We start from the raw sequence: 24497 nt of genomic DNA, 5'->3' as shown, positions 1-24497 counted from the left end.
TTTGGCTGTGGTCACTTCATTCTTAGTCTGTCACTGTCACTGTCAGTTCAATAACTCAATAAGTCAGATTTGAGTTTCGGTGACTTGGTTATTTATTAAAGTTATTGTTCTTGGTAAACAAAACCACTTGACTATTTTTCTCAAAAACATAAGTTATAATATCCTTGATGTCATCTGATACTGCAGAAAATGTACCACCGAGCTGCTGGGAATATTGTCCCCAAGAGTTACTATGGTTGTTCTTCAAATATGTAAAGAGTGATCTAAAATCTTTGATAACTTGTATGACTGTGAACCAAAGATGGAAAAATCTTGTTATCGATTTTATTGAGGTAATTTTTATAATTCATATATTATACTAGAATAAAGTCGGGACTCTTTCGATTTGTTTGAAACCAAAGATGGGTGCCGCGGCTAACCTACTGGCTCATCTTTTGTGTCATTCTATACCTACCTACAGACAAAATTATTATATGTACTTTGTGTAATGATTAACAACATTGTTTATTCGTGTATCATTATTATAAATCTGATTATATAATTTTAATTATGGACAAACTAAAGAGTAGTAATTGCACACACCTAAGTGTTCTTGTACATAATTAAGAGGCTGGCGCGGATTTGTGCGATTATATCAGATTTAATATTTAATATAAAAAAATGCTTACTAACAAATTATGCATATTTTGCGATTTTTATTTGCAAACCTTAATACAATGTACTTTCTGTAATAACATCACTAAATACGAGAGCGAATTCCCGAATTTGCACTGTCTACGGGAATTCGCTATAATAAAGTCGCGTTCTCAGGTACTTATTATTATTTTTGCTGTTTATGTCGTAATATGTACACTACGTAATTATTATACATACCTATACCTATAGGTATCTGCATACGCAAAAATAATTCGCAAAAATTGCAACGAAAAATCTATTTTGTCGCCCTTACTTTTCTTTATCTTTTAACACGTTCACTGCCATCATTATTTTTTTGAAGTACATAGCGATACCGTCCTATTAGGTTATTGCTAGCAGATATATACTGAGAATTCCAAAAGGCAATTTTGCCTAATTTTCGAAATATGACTAAAACATTTAGGACACGCCTGGCGTGTTCGAGGCGTAGTTATAGAAATTAGCAAGAACACGCTTGGCGTGTCGGCGGCAATGAACGTGTTAATCTGTAGTAAATGGCTTCTTTACAAAAATGAAAAATAAAATGTTGTTTTATAATCTTTTACAGTGTCAGAATTTATGGCCAAAGATCGTAACAGGGGCATTGGTTAACAGAGGATGCTCATTCCAGAGAAAAACGATTCTGGACTCAAAGAAATTAGTGTTTAACTCAATGCTTTGGGGTTTTGGGGGCCTTGGGAAAGTAGCACTTCGACACATTTACGAAGTAGAAGATGTTACACATATGTATATTTATAAAGGTAATTAAAAAAAATCCTTACTCAGATTACTATGTAACAATTCTGCATCAATATAGCTATTAATTAGGTACCTACCTACTTGGATATTAAAAGAATAAACCTGTACATAGATTACTTTAAATGTGCAAACTTACCCTTACTTATAGTAATTTAGATACTTTCCATGCAATATGATTGACAAACATGCTATGCCTAGCTACTTGTTGTGTGTCTCAGTTTTGGAGTGTATATTAGATAAGCAACCAGAATGCCTCTCTAATTACAAACAAAATGAAAAAAAAAAACGGATTTACCTCAGAATTGTGTTTTGTTTTTTAAATTTCAGACAAGCTGATTTTAAAGACTGATGCAGAAGTAACATATTTCGATGTTAAAAGTACAAAAAAGATCAAATCACATTTAAGCACAGGTAAGATTCCTTTATTCAGTTTGGAGTACTATGCTACCCAAGTTTACACAACCCAAGTGACTACTTCTGTCAATCTATTAGTTGGTCTTTCTATGTGTTGTCTTACTCAACCTACAACAAAAACCCCGTAACAATGATGATGATAGCTTTAGGTATGTATCCAGTAGCTAAAATCTCGGAGAAGAGAACAATAAAAAATATAAGTGAGTTTCGTAGGAAGAAAAATAATACTTCACATAGTTGTATATTTGTCCCCCACAAACTCACATAGGTACTGATTTTTTTTATGGAGGCAAATCCGTATCCGGATCACCTGATGGTAAGCGATTAGCGCCGCCCATGGACACCCGCAACACCAGACTATGACCACATTTTGCCCTCAGACTACCCAGTGCAAGTTTGTTTTGCGTGAACGCGATAGACGCATTTATAACTCTCGTACGCTCTAATTAGCAGCTCCAAGTTAAACGACTAATCAGAGGGTTAAACGGCAACGTATCGATTGCGTTAACGTAAAAATAACTCGCACTCTGTACTCAGAAATGTTATAAGATAAGACATAAGGGTCTGTTAATTCTCGTAGAAATTAACAGAGGACTAAGTACTTACAGCACTTTTCCTATTCACCGCACCGGCTATGTGGACTACCTTTTGACGTTCAAAAGTGCGTTCCTGGTCTAATTGAAATAAGTGATTTTGATTTGACTTCATTACCTTTTCTCGTAACGCTTCATATAATTTTCCATCTATTTAATAGTCTCCATTTTAAAACCATTTACTGTAATCAGACTCATAAAAATGTTTGAAAATATATTCTTTGTTATGCCACAATCATTATGACTATATAAAAATACTTTGATGCTAAAGAAACAAGATGATTTAGCTTTAGCTTAGTTTTCTACGTAGATTCTACATTCGCGTATGCTATTAGACTGTAGCAATCAAATCATATTAAAATATGGATTGTCTTCGATACAGGAACTTTATCACTGTTTACATATAAAATTTCAGGTGAGGCCGATTACGTGGAGAACGACCACATGGTGGTTATAACTCTAGAGAACGACAATTTGTTAGGCGATATATATCTGTATGGAAAACCTGAGCCAGATAGCACGATATATGATACCACCAAGGAAAATGACTTGTATGTTATGAGGAATATTCAAGTGTATAGGTAAGTTTATGTTAATAATATTATAGAGAAGTAAGATTTCATTGTTTACATTTAAAAGACACAGAAAATACTACTATACTAACACTATTTAAAAAATATCACTACTGGACCTCATTTTCAGGGAGTAACTTAAGGTAACAATAGTAAGATTGATCCTTGATCTCGATATTCGGGAGATTCGGGACGCAAGAGAATAAATACTTCGAGATTAAATTCTACGCGGACAGAATTATAGGCGAGAACTTATTAAATAAATTAAAGACAAACCAAGATCGTATTGTTGATTGTATCATTTGTAAAGTGACTTTTCAAAGCTTTGCTCCAAACATAGTATGTAAAATCACATATTATATAGTGTGGGAGAGCCATGCTTGGGCACGAAAGAGCTGGCTCGACCGGAGTGATATCACGGCCTCACATAAAACCGACGTGAAATAACGCTTGCATTGTGTTTCGTTGCGTGAGTGAGGTTACCGGAGGCCCAATTACTCCCCTTTCCAATCTTCCTAATCCCCGATTCCCCATCAACCCTTAAATTCCTAACCCCCAAAAGGCCGGCAACGCACTTATAACCCCTCAAGCATTGGTACTTTTATATGCACCTATGCAAAACGGTCTGTGGTCGCTTGCTTAAGAATAATTACTTGATTAAGATTGATGACAACTTTAAAGTTGTAAAAATAAAGTCTACTTCTATTGTTACAGTTTAGAAGATGACATTTGCTATATGGTAACCGACCGTAATGTAGTGTGGGCCCTAATATGGGATAGAAAACAGTGGAGTCTTAAGATGAGAGGTCGCTATTACGGAGATGCGGGCAAGAAAATATGTGCTTTAAATATACATGACAATAGGGTTACAATGGCAACAGAGCTTGGATCTATGTGGCGTGAAGATGCAGATTTCACAAAGTTTAGCAAAATATCCGACATAAGTAGTATGGTACACCTTCCTTCAATGAACTCCGGTTGGGCATTGTTCAATGCGGCTGATGTTGCAATGCCAGGTAAGCTATTTTAATTTTCTGGCCAATCTAATCTTTATATTATCTTGGTGAGAGATAGCCAATTTAATTCCCTGATATTTCAACCATTCATTCATTGAATGAACTATCCCTATTTGTATCCTTAATATTTAGATAACATGACTTATTCAACTTTCATAACTAATTCGAGGAATACGACATACGACTTATAACATAACTTATAATTATGAGCAGTATGAGCAACGACAGAGGTGCATTTCATAAGCGACATGAGTATGAATGTACTTTGTATATTGTATCTATGATTCATTTAATGTATGTATTCTTATTTTCAGTGCCCAAAAGGTCTCCGAGAATAAAGCTTTTTCACAATACTAAACTTAACCAAATGCGTTTGGAATGTTCGGAGATGACGTGCGCCACACCGCATGGCGAGATCCTATTCCTTGGTTTTGAAGATGGGACGGTTCGTAATATATCTATTTACCTTACTTTTAAACTATTTAACTGTCTTGGCGATCCGGATATTAGTGGCCCTTTCTTCTCATTCGTGCAGTTACCGGTTCCAAACCTGACAAGTACCAATTAGTCTTCTATCAATTTACATATCCTTTTTAAAATTATTCAGACGCCAGTGAGATACTGTGAAGGAAGACATCGTGAACAAACTTGGGCTTATAGTTTGTAATTATAAATTTGAAATCGCCAACCCAAACGCCTTGAGCGAACGTAGTGATTAATACTCAAACCTTCTCCGTATGAGAAGAGTCCTTTGCTTAACTGTGGCCACTCAAAGATTATTGACGTGATTATTTAGGTTATTAAGTTCTTGTCTGCACGGTGTTTACAGTGAGGAATGGCTGCTGGCTACGTATTGTAGGTTCGATCCCTGCAAGGAACAATTATTTGTGTGATCTACAAACTGTTGTTATAGATCTGGGTGTTATGTGTATGTTTAATTTATATTTGTGAGCTACGAAAGAGGAGAAAATTCTGGTTTGATTTTCTTGAATTTTTATAGAATTAGTTTCGTCTCACTTAACTTAGACTTAATTTAGACAAAGAATCAACTAAATAAAATCCATAGAGTATACTATCGTTGTAAGAGATACAAAAAAATCTTGTGGGTGTAATGTCTGCCATAACAAAAAATGTTAACACGCGACTACGACGCGTCGTTATGTAGTAGAAAAGCAACCATACAGACAATAATAGAATTATTATACCTACCTATAAATAAACTAAAAGAAATAAAATATTTGGCATCGCGCCATACCGTGCGCGTCTATGTAAACACGAGTGCCGCAAGTTGATTTAGAAACACACCGTATATTATTATGTACATTAAAATATTCAACATAAAACATAACTGGTGAAAATGTTTACTACATAGAGGAACCTGACTCACAGTAGTCGAAACTTGCTCATATTGCTTATTTTCACTATATAAAGATAAAATTTTAGAACATATTATTGTTACATACATATAATACATATTTACATAAACTCACGCCTGTTTCTCATGGAGGTAGGCAGAGACAATGGAACGCCAACATATTGGAACATGTTTATTATTTATCTTTATCGTTAAATATGAAAAAATATTACCAAATAATAGTTCCTAACGATGTTATTAAAACCAGATATTATACTTCCGAATTAAGATTTCGTAAAAGATATCGTTTATATTAAGTCGTATTTTTAACTTTTAGCATTAAAACGTTTTATTTCAATTTCAGGTAGTCGTATGTAGACCCCGTGCACTGCCAACTTCTCCCCAACCCGACATAATAATTCACGTACAGGACCTAGACAGGACTATCGAGGACCCCACCGTTGTCGCCATAGAAGTGTTCGAAGCAGAAATGTGCCATCATCTGTTCGTAGCTACTACAGAAAAAGTCCTTCAACTGGTAATAACATATCCTGATCAAATTATTAAAGAGTATTTTGAGTAGTTTCAGCTAAACATTTTAGTCATTTTCAATTTTACTATTAGTACCTACTGTAAAACTTAGTAATTTTCTCTCTCATTTAGTTATAGAAATGAATAATAATAATTATACTAGTACGGCAGTAGAAAACCAAAGAACCATATTAAAACTCGTGTTTAAAATGCAACGAACCTAATTTTACAGTTTGCACAATGTTTAGATGTTCTTTGTAGTTCTAGCAGGTACATTGTATTTAAAATATGTTGTAATCGTATGTAATAAACACATAGTAGTGATTTTGAAAAGTTGAGTAGAAAAATAATCGAAAACAATTATTGTAATTTGTAATAATTTTATTATCCAACAAACAATTTACATTCCGAACAAACTATCTTTGGTATAATTTATGTAAGGACGATATTATATATAATTTAATTAAGTACTTAAATGATTTCAAAAATCATAACACTAGTTCACAGATTTGTTGATTTTATATACATTACATAATTATTGCGGCATTTCGTTTTCTTAATTAAAATATTTTCAAATGAATAATTTTGACTAGTTTAAACATAAGCCAACAACAATTCAACTTTAATTTTAATAATAATTTAATAATTAATAAATTTTGATTCTCATATTGATTAAATTAGTGTTTCAAGTTATGAATTAATTGTCTAAGTAGTATGTCATAAAATAACTATGCATGTTTATGCATTTTGATTGTACTATTAAAATAAACATGAATACGTGAACATATAAAATATTGTTTTACTATTATAATAGCCTTGTAACACACAAGCTGAATATAAAAAGATTTGTTATATTTTTGCTCCATACATGTTTCCAAACAACTTTAAATTCTAGTATCTCAATGCGCAGCGTGTGTGTTACAGTCTGTATCTTACATCTATCCATATAACAATACAATGCGTGTACCAGACACAATAACATATTTAATTGATATGCATTTCAACTGATTTTATTTACGATATCTTCTAAGTATGTCTATCGACGTTTTAGATTACAACACTTAGGTAAAAAGGCAGCTCACATAACTTGACCCACTTATAAAAAGTAGATTCTACACATACCATGTAAATGTCTACGCTCTACGCTATCCATGGGGTCTAAGTTACTCGTTAATGACTACAAAAACTCGACTGCCAAAGACTACCGTCCAGCGGGACTTACAATCACCAATAACAACATCGATGATCACGCATCGAACGTTCTCGAAAACGTCTTGCGCTTACGCCTGCTAAATATAAGGGAATTTCAACCATCACTCTATGTACTAGAGTTGAGTTTAGCGGTCTGTCGTGTTGGGGTTGGTGTAGGAGAAACCTCTGAAAGGTTCTTGGTCCATGGAGCGTAGGACATGGGGCTCTACCGCGGTGAGGCGAGGTCGCTCACCCGTGAACGCTTTGTCGAAGTATTGGGTGTCCATTGGATGTCTCTGTTGATGGAAAAAACAGATAGAAGCTAAATGTTCAGATCTGCTAAAAGACAAGTGTCTCATCTTTAATATGCCAAAATAATATCGCCCTTACCACTCGTGGTCTGAAAGGTGTCTCCAGTTCGCGTCTCTCGAGCCTGTCCCAGTGGATGGCGTGGAAGAAGTCCTGGTCCCTGATGTCTCCGTGCATGCACTCGGTGCCGCCCAGTCTGGTCCGCGCATCCTTGTCCAATAACTGGAACATTGGTATAATCAAGATAAATTCCTTTTTTGCCAGAGTAATAGAAGTATTATGTACATATAAAATGAACCGCGACCCAGCAGAAAGCAGGAGTTGGACTGAGGGTTTTATAGTCGAAAGGAGGTGCATGCATTTCAACATACCCTTGTCAATATGGTAAGTGCCTCATGTGAGAGGAAGCGTGGATAGGACGGCATCTCATTGCAGATGGACCAGAACAGCTCATCCTCGTCGCAGCCGCTGAACGGACTCTGACCAATCAGCATCTCGTACAGCAGTACGCCAAATGACCACCAGTCCACTGTCTGGTTGTATTTTAGGCCTTTTATTATCTGGAATCAAAAAGTTGAAATATTAAACCTCTTTTGTGTTGAAAACTCTTCAGTGGCCGAATACCGAAATAGTTTAACACAATACCAACCAAAAATACACCAAATAAGGTCTACTTTTGCTAAAATTAGATGACAAGTGACTCCATGAAGGACTCTTCCTACGGGATGGCTGGGAATGGTATTGACCTCCGAAATAATTTGCATTGTTGATCACCAAGCAGGTACTAAACGCGAACGTGTAAATGTGTTGTTGTTCTGCATAGTGTTGACAGACATTTGGCCACTAATTACATACTTTATGAAGTACCTATGAATGTGTCACACTCATGCATTATAAATGTGCTCAAGAATATCATAACAAGACCAGACAGGTTTAGCAGTCTGTCGTATTTTTGACCGAAAATATACCTAAATTAAAATAAAGTAACAGAGGGACTCTTCAAGAGAGAAGAGTCCTTCTGTGACTCGAAACTAGTAGAGCTTTTCTCCATTCTAGCTCCACTAACAAACTACGTGATTTTTGGTCAATTTAGTATGTCTCACGATAGGTATTATAAAAAAATTAAATAAATCTGTTTATGAATATGAAGCACTGAGTGGATAGAAAATCTTATATACTAGGATTTTTTTCTTTTTCTGTCAGTGTCACTGTCAGTTCAATAACTCAATAAGTCAGATTTGAGTTTCGGTGACTTGGTTATTTATTAAAGTTATTGTACTTGGTAAACAAAACCACTTGACTATTTATCTCAAAAACATAAGTTATAATATCCTTGATGTCATCTGATACTGCAGAAAATGTACCACCGAGCTGCTGGGAATATTGTCCCCAAGAGTTACTATGGTTGTTCTTCAAATATGTAAAGAGTGATCTAAAATCTTTGATAACTTGTATGACTGTGAACCAAAGATGGAAAAATCTTGTTATCGATTTTATTGAGGTAATTTTTATTATTCATATATTATAATAGAATAAAGTCGGGACTCTTTTGATATGTTTGAAACCAAAGATGGGTGCCGCGGCTAACCTACTGGCTCATCTTTTGTGTCATTCTATACCTACCTACAGACAAAATTATTATATGTACTTTGTGTAATGATTAACAACATTGTTTATTCGTGTATCATTATTATAAATCTGATTATATAATTTTAATAATGGACAAACTAAAGAGAAGTAGTTGCACACACCTAAGTGTTATTGTACATAATTACGAGGCTGGCGCGGATTTGTGCGATTATATCAGATTTAATATAAAAAAATGCTTACTAACAAATATGCATATTTTGCGATTTTTATTTGCAAACCATAATACAATGTACTTTCTGTAATAACATCACTAAATACGAGAGCGAATTTCCGAATTTGCACTGTCTACGGGAATTCGCTATAATAAAGTCGCGTTCTCAGGTACTTATTATTATTTTTTCTGTTTATGTCGTAATATGTACACTACATAATTATTATACATACCTATACCTATAGGTATCTGCATACGCAAAAATAATTCGCAAAAATCGCAACCAAAAATCTATTATGTCGCCCTTACTTTTCTTTATCTTTTAACACGTTCACTGCCACCATTATTTTTTTGAAGTTCATAGCTATACCCTATTAGGTTATTGCTAGCAGATTATGTACTGAGAATTCCAAAAGGTAATTTTGCCTAATTTTCGAAATATGACTAAAACATTTAGGACACGCCTGGCGTGTTCGAGGCGTAGTTATAGAAATTCGCAAGAACACGCTTGGCGTGTCGGCGGCAATGAACGTGTTAATTTGTAGTAAATGGCTTCTTTAAATGAAAAATAAAATGTTGTTTTATAATTTTTTACAGTGTCAGAATTTATGGCCAAAGATCGTAACAGGGGCGTTGGTTAACAGAGGATGCTCATTCCAGAGAAAAACGATTCTGGACTCAAAGAAATTAGTGTTTAACTCAATGCTTTGGGGTTTTGGGGGCCTTGGGAAAGTAGCACTTCGACACATTTACGAAGTAGAAGATGTTACACATATGTATATTTATAAAGGTAATAAAAAAAAGATTACTATGTAACAATTCTGCATCAATAGAGGTATTAATTAGGTACCTACCTACATGGAATTTAAAAGAATAAACCTGTACCTAGATTTACTTTAAATGTGCAAACTTACCCTTACTTATAGTAATTTAGATACTTTCCGTGCAATATGATTGACAAACATGCCTAGCTACTTTTGTGTGTGTAAGTTTTGTAGTGTAGATTAGATAAGCACCCAGATTACCTCTCTAATTACAATTAAATGAAAAAAAAAACGGATTTACCTCAGAATTGTTTTGTTTTTTAAATTTCAGACAAGCTGATTTTAAAGACTGATGCAGAAGTAACATATTTCGATGTTAAAAGTACAAAAAAGATCAAATCACATTTAAGCACAGGTAAGATAATACTTCCTTTATTCAATTTGGAATACTATGCTACCCAAGTTTACACAACCCAAGTGACTACTTCTGTCAATCTATTAGTTGGTTTTTCTATGTGTTGTCTTACTCAACCTTCAACAACAACCCCGTAACAATGTTGATGATAGCTTTAGGTATGTATCCAGTAGCTAAAATCTCGGAGAAGAGAACAATAATATAAATGAGTTTCGTAGGAAGAAAAATAATACTTCACATAGTTGTATATCTGTCCCCTACAAACTCACATACTATTTTTTTATGGAGGCAAATCCGTATCCGGATCACCTGATGGTAAGCGATTAGCGCCGCCCATGGACACCCGCAACACCAGACTATGACCACATTATGACCTCAGACTGCCTAGTGCAAGTTTGTTTTACTTGAATGCGATAGACGCGTTTATAACTCTCGTACGCTCTAATTAGCAGCTCCAAGTTAAACAACTAATCAGAGGGTTAAACGGCAACGTATCGATCGCGTTAACGTAAAAATAACTCGCACTCTGTACTCAGAAATGTTATAAGATAAGACATAAGGGTCTGTTAATTCTCGTAGAAATTAACAGAGGACTAAGTACTTACAGCATTTTTCCTATTCACCACATCGGCTATGTGGACTACGTTTTGACGTTCAAAAGTGCGTTCCTGGTCTAATTTAAATAAGTGATTTTGATTTGACTTCATTACCTTTTCTCGTAACGCTTCATATAATTTTCAATCTATTTAATAGTCTCAATTTTAAAACCATTTACTGTAATCAGACTCATAAAAATGTTTGAAAATATATTCTTTGTTATGCCATAATCATTATGACTACTCGTATATAAAAATACTTTTGATGCCAAAGCAACAAGATGATTTAGCTTTAGCTTAGTTTTCTACGTAGATTCTACATTCGCGTATGCTATTAGACTGTAGCAATCAAATCATATTAAAATATGGATTGTCTTCGATACAGGAACTTTATCACTGTTTACATATAAAATTTCAGGTGAGGCCGATTACGTGGAGAACGACCACATGGTGGTTATAACTCTAGAGAACGACAATTTGTTAGGCGATATATATCTGTATGGAAAACCTGAGCCAGATAGCACGATATATGATACCACCAAGGAAAATGACTTGTATGTTATGAGGAATATTCAAGTGTATAGGTAAGTTTATGTTAATAATATTATAGAGAAGTAAGATTTCATTGTTTACATTTAAAAGACACAGAAAATACTACTATACTAACACTATTTAAAAAATATCACTACTGGACCTCATTTTCAGGGAGTAACTTAAGGTAACAATAGTAAGATTGATCCTTGATCTCGATATTCGGGAGATTCGGGACGCAAGAGAATAAATACTTCGAGATTAAATTCTACGCGGACAGAATTATAGGCGAGAACTTATTAAATAAATTAAAGACAAACCAAGATCAGATATTTATTCATATCACAGCAACATCTCTATTGTATCATTTGTAAAGTGACTTTTCAAAGCTTGGCTCCAAACATAGTATGTAAAATCACATATTATATAGTGTGGGAGAGCCATGCTTGGGCACGAAAGAGCTGGCTCGACCGGAGTGATACCACGGCCTCACATAAAACCGAAGTGAAATAACGCTTGTATTGTGTTTCGTGCGTGAGTGAGGTTACCGGAGGCCCAATTTCTCTCCTTTCCAATCTTCCTAATCACCGAGTCCCCCTACCCTTAAATTCCTAACCCCCAAAAGGCCGGCAATGCACTTATAACCCCTCAAGCATTGGTACTTTTATATGCACCTATGCAAATCGGTCTGTGGTCGGAATAATGATTTGATTAAGATTGATGACAACTTTAAAGTTGTAAAAATAAAGTCTACTTCTATTGTTACAGTTTAGAAGATGACATTTGCTATATGGTAACCGACCGTAATGTAGTGTGGGCCCTAATATGGGATAGAAAACAGTGGAGTCTTAAGATGAGAGGTCGCTATTACGGAGATGCGGGCAAGAAAATATGTGCTTTAAATATACATGACAATAGGGTTACAATGGCAACAGAGCTTGGATCTATGTGGCGTGAAGATGCAGATTTCACAAAGTTTAGCAAAATATCTGATATTAGTAGTTTGGTACACCTTCCTTCAATGAACTCCGGTTGGGCATTGTTCAATGCGGCTGATGTTGCGATGCCAGGTAAGCTATTTTAATTTTCTGGCCAATCTAATCTTTATATTATCTTGGTGAGAGATAGCCAATTTAATTCCCTGATATTTCAACCATTCATTCATTGAATGAACTATCCCTATTTGTATCCTTAATATTTAGATTACGTGACCTGTTCAACTTTCATAACTAATTCGAGGAATACGACATACGACTTACAACATAACTTATAATTATGAGTGAGCTACGACAGAGGTGCATTTCATAAGCAACATGAGTATGAATGTATATTGTGTCTATGATTCATTAATGTATGTATTCTTATTTTCAGTGCCCAAAAGGTCTCCGAGAATAAAGCTTTTTCACAATACTAAACTTAACCAAATGCGTTTGGAATGTTCGGAGATGACGTGCGCCACACCGCATGGCGAGATCCTATTCCTTGGTTTTGAAGATGGGACGGTTCGTAATATATCTATTTACCTTACTTTTAAACTATTTTTCTTCACATTCGTGCAGTTACCGGTTCCAAACCTGACAAGTACCAATTTGTCTTTTATCAATTTACATATTATCCTTTTTAATATTATTCAGACGCTAGTGAGATACTGTGAAGGAAGACATCGTGAACAAACTTGGGCTTATAGTTTGTAATTATAAATTTGAAATCGCCAACCCAAACGCCTTGAGCGAACGTAGTGATTAATACTCAAACCTTCTCCGTATGAGAAGAGTGCTTTGCTTAACTGTGGCCACTCAAAGATTATTGACGTGATTATTTAGGTTATTAAGTTCTTGTCTGCACGGTGTTTACAGTGACGAATGGCTGCTGGCTACGTATTGTAGGTTCGGTCCCTGCAAGGAACAATTATTTGTGTGATCTACAAATTGTTGTTATAGATCTGGGTGTTATGTGTATGTTTAATTTATATCTGTGAGCTAGACCCACGAAAGAGGAGAAAATTCTGGTTTGATTTTCTTTAATCTTTATAGAATTCGTTTCGTCTCACTTATTTAGACATAATTTAGACAAAGAATCAACTAAATAAATTCTATAGAGATATACTATCGTTGTAAGAGAGATACAAAAAAATCTTGTGGGTGTAATGTCTGCCATAACAAAAAATGTTAACACGCGATTACGAACCGTCGTTATGTAGTAGAAAAGCAACCATACAGACAATAATAGAATTATTATACCTACCTATAAATAAACTAAAAGAAATAAAATATTTGGCATCGCGCCATACCGTGCGCGTCTATGTAAACACGAGTGCCGCAAGTTGATTTAGAAACACACCGTATATTATTATGTACATTAAAATATTCAACATAAAACATAACTGGTGAAAATGTTTACTACATAGAGGAACCTGACTCACAGTAGTCGAAACTTGCTCATATTGCTTTGCTTATTTTCACTATATAAAGATAAAATTTAGAACATATTATTGTTACATACATATAATACATATTTACATAAACTCACGCCTGTTTCTCATGGAGGTAGGCAGAGACAATGGAACGCCAACATATTGGAACATGTTTATTACTTATCTTTATCGTTAAATATGAAAAAATATTACCAATTAATAGTTCCTTACGATGTTATTAAAACCAGATATTATACATCCGAATTAAGATTTCGTAAAATTTATCGTTTATATTAAGTCGTATTTTTAACTTTTAGCATTAAAACGTTTTATTTCAATTTCAGGTAGTCGTATGTAGACCCCGTGCACTGCCAACTTCTCCCCAACCCGACATAATAATTCACGTACAGGACCTAGACAGGACTATCGAGGACCCCACCGTTGTCGCCATAGAAGTGTTCGAAGCAGAAATGTGCCATCATCTGTTCGTAGCTACTACAGAAAAAGTCCTTCAACTGGTAATAACATATCCTGATCAAATTATTAAAGAGTATTTTGAGTAGTTTCAGCTAAACATTTTAGTCATTTTCAATTTTACTATTAGTACTGTAAAACTTAGTAATTTTCTCTCTCATTTAGTTATAGAAATGAATAATAATAATTATACTAGTACGGCAGTAGAAAACCAAAGAACCATATTAAAACTCGTGTTTAAAATGCAACGAACCTAATTTTACAGTTTGCACAATGTTTAGATGTTCTTTGTAGTTCTAGCAGGTACATTGTATTTAAAATATGTTGTAATCGTATGTAATAAACACATAGTAGTGATTTTGAAAAGTTGAGTAGAAAAATAATCGAAAACAATTATTGTAATTTGTAATAATTTTATTATCCAACAAACAATTTACATTCCGAACAAACTATCTTTGGTATAATTTATGTAAGGACGATATTATATATAATTTAATTAAGTACTTAAATGATTTCAAAAATCATAACACTAGTTCACAGATTTGTTGATTTTATATACATTACATAATTATTGCGGCATTTCGTTTTCTTAATTAAAATATTTTCAAATGAATAATTTTGACTAGTTTAAACATAAGCCAACAACAATTCAACTTTAATTTTAATAATAATTTAATAATTAATAAATTTTGATTCTCATATTGATTAAATTAGTGTTTCAAGTTATGAATTAATTGTCTAAGTAGTATGTCATAAAATAACTATGCATGTTTATGCATTTTGATTGTACTATTAAAATAAACATGAATACGTGAACATATAAAATATTGTTTTACTATTATAATAGCCGTGTAACACACAAGCTGAATATAAAAAGATTTGTTATAGTTTTGACTCCATACATGTTTTCAAACAACTTTAAATTCTAGTATCTCAATGCGCAGCGTGTGTGTTACAGTCTGTATCTTACACCTATCCATATAACAATACAATGCGTGTACCAGACACAATAACATATTTAATTGATATGCATTTCAACTGATTTTATTTACGATATCTTCTAAGTATGTCTATCGACTCGTTTTAGATTACAACACTTAGGTAAAAAGGCAGCTCACATAACTTGACCCACTTATAAAAAGTAGATTCTACACATACCATGTAAATGTCTACGCTCTACGCTATCCATGGGGTCTAAGTTACTCGTTAATGACTACAAAATCTCGACTGCCAAAGACTACCGTCCAGCGGGACTTACAATCACCAATAACAACATCGATGATCACGCATCGAACGTTCTCGAAAACGTCTTGCGCTTACGCCTGCTAAATATAAGGGAATTTCAACCATCACTCTATGTACTAGAGTTGAGTTTAGCGGTCTGTCGTGTTGGGGTTGGTGTAGGAGAAACCTCTGAAAGGTTCTTGGTCCATGGAGCGTAGGACATGGGGTTCTACCGCGGTGAGGCGAGGTCGCTCACCCGTGAACGCTTTGTCGAAGTATTGGGTGTCCATTGGATGTCTCTGTTGATGGAAAAAACAGATAGAAGCTAAATGGTCAGATCTGCTAAAAGAAAAGTGTCTCATCTTTAATATGCCAAAATAATCTCGCCCTTACCACTCGTGGTCTGAAAGGTGTCTCCAGTTCGCGTCTCTCGAGCCTGTCCCAGTGGATGGCGTGGAAGAAGTCCTGGTCCCTGATGTCTCCGTGCATGCACTCAGTGCCGCCCAGTCTGGTCCGCGCATCCTTGTCCAATAACTGGAACATTTCAATTGTCAAGTTTAATTTCTTTTTTTGCCAGAGTAATAGAAGTATTATGTATTTAATGGAACCGGGGCCAGCAGAAAGCAGGAGTTGGACTGAGGGTTTTATAGTCGAAAGGAGGTGCATGCATTTCAACATACCCTTGTCAATATGGTAAGTGCCTCATGTGAGAGGAAGCGTGGATAGGACGGCATCTCATTGCAGATGGACCAGAACAGCTCATCCTCGTCGCAGCCGCTGAACGGACTCTGACCAATTAGCATCTCGTACAGAAGTACGCCAAACGACCACCAGTCCACTGTCTGGTTGTATTTCAGGCCTTTTATTATCTGGAAACAAAAAGTTGCAATATTAAACCTCTTTTGTGTTGAAAATTCTACAGTGGCCGAATGCCGAAATAGTTTAACACAATACCAACCAAAAATACACCAAATAAGGTCTACTTTTGCTAAAATTAGATGACAAGTGACTCCATGAAGGACTCTTCCTACGGGATGGCTGGGAATGGTATTGACCTCCGCAATAATTTGCATTGTTGATCACCAAGCAGGTACTAAACGCTAACGTGTAAATGTGTTGTTGTTCTGCATAGTGTTGACAGACATTTGGCCACTAATTACATACTTTATGAAGTACCTACGAATGTGTCACACTCATGCATTATAAATGTGCTCAAGAATATCATAACAAGACCAGACAGGTTTAGCAGTCTGTTGTTTTTTTTTTACCGCAAATATACCTAAATTAAAATAAAGTAACAGAGGGACTCTTCAAGAATCCTTCTGTGACTCGAAACTAGTAGAGCTTTTCTTCATTCTAACTCCACTAACATAATTCGTGATTTTTAAAATAAAATAAACCTGTTTGTGAATATAAAGCACAGAGTGGATAGAAAATCTTATATATTTTTTTACTACAGTATTAACAACACATTGTTATTCTAAAACTAGATTGCTTTAACATAGAAATGTAACGCCCTATATAAAATTAATCATTTCTAAAACGACTATAGACATAGATAATTAGCAATGTGAAAGCGTCAGAATATAATCTAACAAAAGGCACCTTTGATGGATTGATTGTCAGTAGGTACAATTTGGTGATCATCACTGCGTGACTGCCAACCACGAGATTGGCAGGTGTACTGGATGATTCAATAATAATTAATTATGACAAGATCTATGGAGACAGATTTAAATCTTAATTAAAACTCATTTCAGCTGCAACTGATTGATAGGTAAATTATGTAAAGTTATTAATAATCTTACTCATCTTTAGTTACGTAAGGCCGTAAGACTAAATAAATTGTAAGTGTTATTTTCTGTAATGTAAGAAGTATCCTTTGGTCCCTATCGGTGTGGCACATAATACAGGGTACCTTTTTATTAAGGGGGCAAATCATCCAATGCATACAGGGTACCTAGTAAGACCCTCAAAGTAGTAGTCCTTTTAACTACCTTTATATTAGTACAACTGACCTCGGGCGCCATATAGTCCGGGGTGCCGCAGAATGTATCCGCAGTCTTGTCCAAGTAGATCTGCAGCTTGCACATGCCGAAGTCTGCAATACGGACGTGTCCTTCAAAGTCTAGAAGGATGTTGTCCAATTTCAAGTCCCTGGAAGTGAGCGACATATAATTAGATGTATTGTAGTTACTTAGTATTGTATCTCGTAACGCTCATTTTAAATAGTTGCTGTAACACACCATTGCCATTTGAAATGGGAATTGATCTACGTATTTTAAAAAAATATTTCTTAATATCAATCATGATTTTCAATGTAGTCTATCTACCTACGCAGTCTACGCACTACACAATTTTACAGCGATACTGGGCATGGGCCAAAGAGCTTTCCCTCTACCCACATTTTTTTTTTCTAAGTAAATATCAAATGCTATTTTTTATTTACCTGTAAACAATGCCTCTCTTGTGCAAAAATTTAAGTCCCGATACAATTTCCGCAGCGTAGAAACGTGCGCGTGGTTCAGGGAAGCGCCCACTCTGCTGAATGTGGAACATCAGGTCACCACCATTCAGGTACTCCATTACGAAGAACAGGTGAGACTAAAACATACATTATGTAATTAGAATTAGATACTTATTTCATAACTTTAACTCGGAAAGGAAAACGCCGCTTGGCTAGTATCTATGTATAATCCGTCCCAATCATGACAATCTCCGCCAATCAAAGACTATCCCTGGCTGGAGCACTTTTTAATGTTTTTCGCCATCCTGAATAGGTTTGCACGAGTGCACCAGATTGACCACCAACAGGGAGCGATGGCGGGACATCGTGAGGCGAGCAACATCTGCCACACAACCCACAGACACTACGTGTTGACCACGACCACTCTGTCAAGAGTGATACGAATGAGAAGAAGAATAGGTTTTTGTGATAGAGATGAGCCATAGGGCCTTTTTATACTTTTAATAACAGCTTTATAGGATTAGGACGCGGAAATCATAACTATTCTATCTGTCTGGGCCCCACAGAGTGTGCCAATTTTAATTATAAATATACATAATACGCAATCTCTTTACCTCAACATTTATAAAGTGAAGATTCGTAATAAAAATAAAGTCAGAATTTATTAGATATAAATGCGTAATCATTAATGAGCTTACCGCCGCATAAAATTTAGCGGAATGAAGCTATTTCGAATGTCATCATGGAACATGAAATATTATTATAAATGTTCGGTTTACTTACATCCGTCTGAAAAGTAGCAAATAAATGGCAGAGGTAGGGGTGATTTGTGCCAAGTGCGAGAACTTTCCTCTCGATCAATGTGCACTCGACGTCATCGTCCTCTAAAACAACGTCTTTTTTCAAACATTTCACAGCGTAGTAGTATTCTGTGTCACGGAGTTCCGCCAACAGTACCTGGAAAATTAGACAAAAATATGTTATGTAGGTAATACATTAATTGTTGTTCGTTTCTGAAAAATATCAAAATATCGTAGAATAAGCATTTGAGCACATACACGAGCCTGTGGCCTACCTATAGGAAGTCTATCTTTACGATACGCAGGTTATTACAAAAACTAAATTACTTTTATTTACATAATAATGTATAGCCATAACATTTTTCCAATAAATATGTAAGTACCTATTTGTAGAATGCCTATATGCAATGGTCTACAGTATACATAGATTCAACTTCTAACTACATTCATTTTAGCCTGTTTAAATAAACAAACTACATAATATGTATATTATTGGTAGGTGTTGTTATTTAAATAACAAAACTGAAAGCGTCCATCGCCCTATAGTTCTCCAGTTCAGTGCGTTCACAAATAGACGTTAGTACTGAGACAAACAGATATTGATACCGGTTCTATTTAAAGATACGCAAATCGTTAGCGGATGCCACAAAAAACGAACTGTGAGAAAGATTTGTCTTTGAGAAGTCATGCAGATGGATTCGTAGACTTATACATATGATCGAGTCTCTCTATCTTCCATCACATTCGCTAGCTTACGTAACAACAGACTTCATGTTACATCGAATAGTTTACGAAACCTTTTTTATTATCTACAGCTTTGTATCTCAATAAATAAACAAACGAAGTAAAATTAAGCTGATATATGTCGCAGGAAGCATACGTGACACCCGAACGACTGAAGTTTTCGTTTTATATTCATATACATGATGCTTTCTCCGTATTCTTGGCCGAATCTCAAAGGCAATTGGGCCAAGCACTGTGAAACCAGGAAGACGTTGCGTTCTGGCTCACGTAACGCGCGGATTACTCTTGCTAATAAACGTGTATTTGGTATAGCCGTAAATCAAATTGAACGTAACACGTTCGCCCATTTATTTTTAACGAAAGTTCGCATTTAATTGGTCGAAGTCCATTCGTAAACCTTTACAGAAAGTGTCGTCAGAACTAATAGAATCGATTAAAACATGAACGTGACGCATCCGTTTAAAGAATAAAAATACGCTGTGGAAAAATAGCGTTTCTCTGCCTCTACATGCGTTGAAAGATTGTGTTGTTTTGGCTGTAACATTTATCATTGTAGGTATAGGTAGGTAGGTAATAATAATTGTAGATGGCAGACTATTAAGCCACGATAGACAATAGTTAATAGGCGACAGTACGTCGAGCGGAGGACGATGACACGTGTTCTCTGACGTTGGTAAGGTGGCCAGTGATGTAGGCACCCGAAATAGAGCAAATAAATCTAATGTTTCAGTACGATAGTACGGCAGGTAAAGCGCAGCGAACCGCTTAGCTGCAGGTGGCAGGCTGCCATCACGCATCGTCACTGAGGTTACGGTCACCACTGCATTTACACCAAAATCATCATTACATTTTGACATTAAATCAAATACACAAAATATATTATCTTAAGATACTATAGTTTATTAGTCTCTAAAACAGATTTTCTAAACTTGCTTTTAAATATAACTATGTCATATCAAAATGATTTTCTTTCAAAAGTGACCCACTAAGCGTCACAAAATCAGTCGTTGCTTCAAACAGTAAAATGAAATCTATCAATTTTTTTATAGTATCTACTAATTTTCCTGTCATAATATTTCGACATTTTGTCTCATACAAAGAGATTCGGAGAAACGGTGATTTAGAATAATTTATTGCTAGAATGACTGAGTTAGACCCGCTGTCTGTCTGTCCTCATTTCTATTTCCACTCTAGTGGAACAGACTCTAATGTGATTTGTTACACAGGTAAGGATATATAACAATAGTTATGATTCTAAGAAATTACGATTGTAATAAAATTATATGACTGCATTTAATTACGAACAAACTGACCTAGTGCAATGTAAATCTGTTTGCATACCATAAACTTATCTGTCCACGGGTATTCTTCGTTTGAAATATCAGAGTTCACGAGTATTTCGGACTGGGACCACAAACCGCATGTTGCACAATATCGGCAGATAATTTTATCCCTGATGAAAGGAAAGGGCGGTTGGCGACGAACGCAGAGTTAATAGCACACGACTGACAGTTTTATGGGGCCTTTGATTCTATGTCCTCTTTGTTTATTACGTGAATTTACGAGGAAAGTCCACCGTTACTCCGTCAATGTAATGTTCTCAACGTTACTCACTATTGAAGGTCCATGTAATATCTTTGTTCAACGACGACATCTTCGTTTGTGTAAATTGTAACTGAAAGGTCATTTGGCGATGGGGTCAATGTACTCTTCTGGCCGTATAAATATCTTAGTTAGATCGTATCCCTAATCAAATTTTGTTTGTATACTTAACTACTTACTTGAAACTACCCCTCTAGAAAGCCTATAACACCATTTTTGTACACGTCAAGCTAAAATATGATAATGGTATTTCCGACAATAACTGCTTAGTTCAATTTGGGTGTGGTAATCGTGAATTCGATTCATAGAATATTGTTTAATTGCGTAATTATCCCGTTAATCGGATACAAGTGATCCAGAACTTTACGAGTTCATCGTCCGCTGCGTGCATATAAAAATATTATTTGACATTTCCCAGCACTTTGATGTTCTGTGCGTCACTAGAATCTGGCGTAGCCACTGCGTCTGCGTCTCGGATTCGAGAAATTAATAGCATTATATCGTCACTTGTCAAAATCAACTAGACACCTAGATAATATTTTAGACGGCTCACTGGCTATGACGTAGGCAGTGTACCTGGTGGGAATCGGAGACGTCTACTGACGTAGATAACCGTGATAATGCGCGTAATAGCTCATTCACTTCATTGAGACTCAATAGTTAGTTTTCTATCATTTTCCCTGGTCTCTCTCCTTGGTCTTTGAGATTGTTCGTAAGGAAAGGTCAAAACACACTTTGTCATTGTTTATTTGAAGTGTAATGATTTTCTCTTGTTCTCTGTTCTTATTATTATGAGTGCGTATGAATATCATGTACCCACTGTTGACCTACTTCCATCTAAACTGCTATTCTTGAGTCCTCAGGTAGTTAATTCTATTTTCATATGATTTCCTAACACTTTGACACAGTTTAAGAGTGCAATAACTAAGGTGTTTATGTTATTATGCCTACTAGAATACGCGCTGAGTCGCCGTGGTCACCTCAGATTAAAATAGATAACCTGCCAGTTCTGTGTCGAAGATGAATGCTCTGTACATCATAAGAAATAGGTAGGTATACACTTTAGTTAGAAGTGAAATAGATATTACTTTAATGAAAGGAACATCTGTATTTGTAGTAAAAATGCACGTCATGACTAATATTGTACGTAACATGGATAAAACGTAGATTGGTAATTTTATCTCAGTCTAAGAATTAAATAAAACTTTGCGTTACGCAAACTTATATCAAAACAACATTAATTTTTTCGCAGTCAGGAAGAAACAATGAGATAAAATTAGTAATTGAAAATGCTGTTCAGGGACAAGATGGGCATACCATGTGTTGTAGCCACGGAATGTCTCCGGCTTGTCATATCACGTGTTATTATTAGACACGTCTTTCAGAAACTAAACACAGTGTTGTCTATTGCAAATCATTACGTGTAGGTGCCTACACAACAGCTTATCTATGTTAGCGAGACCTGTTTTTTCTCTTGGCAAAATCCCTTGTTTCAGTTTTCGTTTATTCTCGGACGAAGAATTTGCACACACCTTGGGTTTTCACAAAATAAAATCACTTTTTCTTCGTAGCAATTAGGAAGAATAATGTTTTATAGCAAGGTGCTGACAGTAGCTTTAGATTTATAGGTTGGCTAGAATGGACAATAAAGTTCATAAGAATATAATCTCTGAACTAAATGCTGTTAGAAGCACATGTGCCTTTGATATTTATCTGAAAGTAGATTAGGATCTCTTTGATTGTTGTGATATATTGATCCATTTTTAAACGTCGCAGCGAGTCTTTGTCTGGCACATGACTGCTCTGAGCCAGATTCAGGTCGACGGGAGAAAACAATGATAATTACGAACAGTCCCAACGGACTAATTAATTTCCTGGTGACGCAGGAGCTCTCGAAGGATTGATCTTTAGAAGACAAATATTTATGAAGATAAAGAGGCTAATGAACTTACTTTTCCAAAACTGCCTTTGCCCAGGACCTTGATAAATTGGAAGTCTTCTACGGTGTACTTCCTGAAGCGAGGTATGGTACGTGCCGGAGGAGTGAAGCGGCCAGTCTTCTTGAAGATGTCATACGCAGTGGATTGCTCTGTAAAAGAGAGAAGTTCATCCAAAACATGTTTATCACTTTTTGCATATGAATAAGAAGATAAAGAGCATAATATAAATGATTTGTAGTAATAAATAAATAATAAATAGTCAATTGGTTTTAAATAAAAAGCTTTTATTAAATAAGAGCGCTAGGCAGCTATTTTGGCACAGTTACGACATCTAGAACAGAATTATCTAGAAAGTTTAATTTTGCTTACTAATGCTCAAGAAACCAATAAATTGTGACGTAAGAATAAGACAAGTGAAGTTGTTTAATATTTTTTAAAGCGTAGATATAATATTGGAGTGGCAAGCAGTCTGACTCTGGACCATTAACAATCCAGCGTGACGTAGGATATAAGACGAGTTCATAAAATATAGTTGTTGACAAGTAACATAGTCGTGTTGAAAATAATATTAACAAAATGTCCAAAACGGACACTTAGTGAGATTTATGCATGAAGTTACAACCGACAGATCTAAGTTGTCGTTGTGTTACGTGGATTAGCATATTTATTTCCAATAAATGTATGCTATAAAACACTGAGAGCACGTAATTATTCCGTGAAACAATGAGGGAAAGTACCTATCATCAAGTGTTTCAAAAAGTTTAGGTAACCGTCCATGAAAACAATTACAAGCTAGATTTTATTAGATAAACTTTTGTAATATTTTACAGTGAAGTCTAAACATTTCTGTTTGTTCGTTTCATTTATTTTTATTTGCGTATTTTGGTTTTTACCATCTGTAGTCTGTCTGATTCACATCTGAAAATATCCTTTGATAAAACCATACGGCAATAAATAAGCCTTATCGTCTGCCACTTCAAGTGCGACCACCGACACGGTCACTTTGCTAATTTATTTAGCTTCCTATCATAACACAAATATGAAATAAACCTTATTTATTTTTATTAAAATATTATTTCCTTTGGCTGAAACTACAAAATGATTCTGACGGTGTTGGTCGTTAAAATTTAATTTATGTTGTTCTGGGTTTTAGTGATAGACTCTATCTTTGTATCTTTAGGTTACACAAAGAGGTTTTGGCAAAAACGTTTCGGTATTAAATGCTTTTACAAATGTTTTGTACTTCATTTTGGTTTACACCAAGCCAAATATTTTAGTTTTCATTATTTTGCATATGTATATACATGATTTG

General features: G+C 35.2%; 3 protein-coding genes across 14 annotated transcripts in view; 2 read left to right on the top strand and 1 right to left on the bottom strand.

The window, feature by feature from the left end:
• Positions 1–24497, top strand: part of LOC118262157 (cyclin-G-associated kinase) — a 95317-nt gene that overhangs the window by 33153 nt on the left and 37667 nt on the right. The gene's annotated exons all lie outside the window — the stretch shown is intronic.
• Positions 37–15233, top strand: LOC118261884 (uncharacterized). 3 transcript variants are annotated; one of them, XM_050701416.1, is made up of 7 exons: positions 37–332; positions 9813–10005; positions 10311–10394; positions 11409–11574; positions 12290–12591; positions 12893–13023; positions 14279–15233. In XM_050701416.1, the coding sequence occupies exons 1-7, from the start codon at positions 168–170 to the stop codon at positions 14495–14497; spliced, it is 1260 nt and encodes a 419-aa protein (XP_050557373.1). In that variant the 5' UTR covers positions 37–167; the 3' UTR covers positions 14498–15233. The 3 variants fall into 3 exon arrangements, with proteins under 3 accessions (XP_050557373.1, XP_050557372.1, XP_035428796.2); XM_050701415.1 differs by lacking the exons at positions 9813–10005; positions 10311–10394; positions 11409–11574; ... (1 more) ...; positions 12893–13023; positions 14279–15233 and adding exons at positions 1244–1436; positions 1762–1845; positions 2857–3022; ... (1 more) ...; positions 4344–4474; positions 5748–6706 and having other exon boundaries at positions 40–332; XM_035572903.2 differs by lacking the exon at positions 37–332 and adding an exon at positions 8619–8915.
• The window catches only part of LOC118261887 (putative protein kinase C delta type homolog), a 45497-nt gene continuing 27274 nt past the window's right edge, over positions 6275–24497 (bottom strand). For 5 of the 10 annotated variants that reach the window (XM_050701396.1, XM_050701399.1, XM_050701398.1 and 2 more), the window contains 7 exons: positions 23198–23334; positions 18883–19056; positions 18082–18236; positions 17651–17789; positions 7786–7974; positions 7496–7636; positions 6275–7401 (listed from right to left, as the gene is read on the bottom strand). In XM_050701396.1, the coding sequence (XP_050557353.1) occupies positions 7252–7401; positions 7496–7636; positions 7786–7974; positions 17651–17789; positions 18082–18236; positions 18883–19056; positions 23198–23334 (1085 nt within the window). In that variant the 3' untranslated portion in view covers positions 6275–7251. Of the gene's footprint in view, positions 7402–7495; positions 7637–7785; positions 7975–14801; positions 15932–16025; positions 16167–16312; positions 16502–17650; positions 17790–18081; positions 18237–18882; positions 19057–23197; positions 23335–24497 lie in introns of those variants that run through there. The other 5 variants (XM_050701397.1, XM_050701391.1, XM_050701395.1 and 2 more) reach the window with 3 other exon arrangements.

The sequence above is a fragment of the Spodoptera frugiperda genome, chromosome 20 (genome assembly GCF_023101765.2).
Source record: "Spodoptera frugiperda isolate SF20-4 chromosome 20, AGI-APGP_CSIRO_Sfru_2.0, whole genome shotgun sequence".
Lineage (NCBI taxonomy): Eukaryota > Metazoa > Arthropoda > Insecta > Lepidoptera > Noctuidae > Spodoptera > Spodoptera frugiperda.
The sequence above is the reverse complement of the archived record's forward strand: the minus strand, read 5'-3'. Positions and strand labels throughout refer to the sequence as shown.

Coding starts and splice junctions, on each gene's coding strand:
- LOC118261884 (XM_050701416.1), top strand. CDS start 168: ATGTCATCTGATACTGCAGAAAATGTACCACCGAGCTGCTGGGAATAT. Junction 10,395..11,408: donor CAAATCACATTTAAGCACAG/GTAAGATAATAC, acceptor ATAAAATTTCAG/GTGAGGCCGATTACGTGGAG. Junction 12,592..12,892: donor GGCTGATGTTGCGATGCCAG/GTAAGCTATTTT, acceptor TCTTATTTTCAG/TGCCCAAAAGGTCTCCGAGA.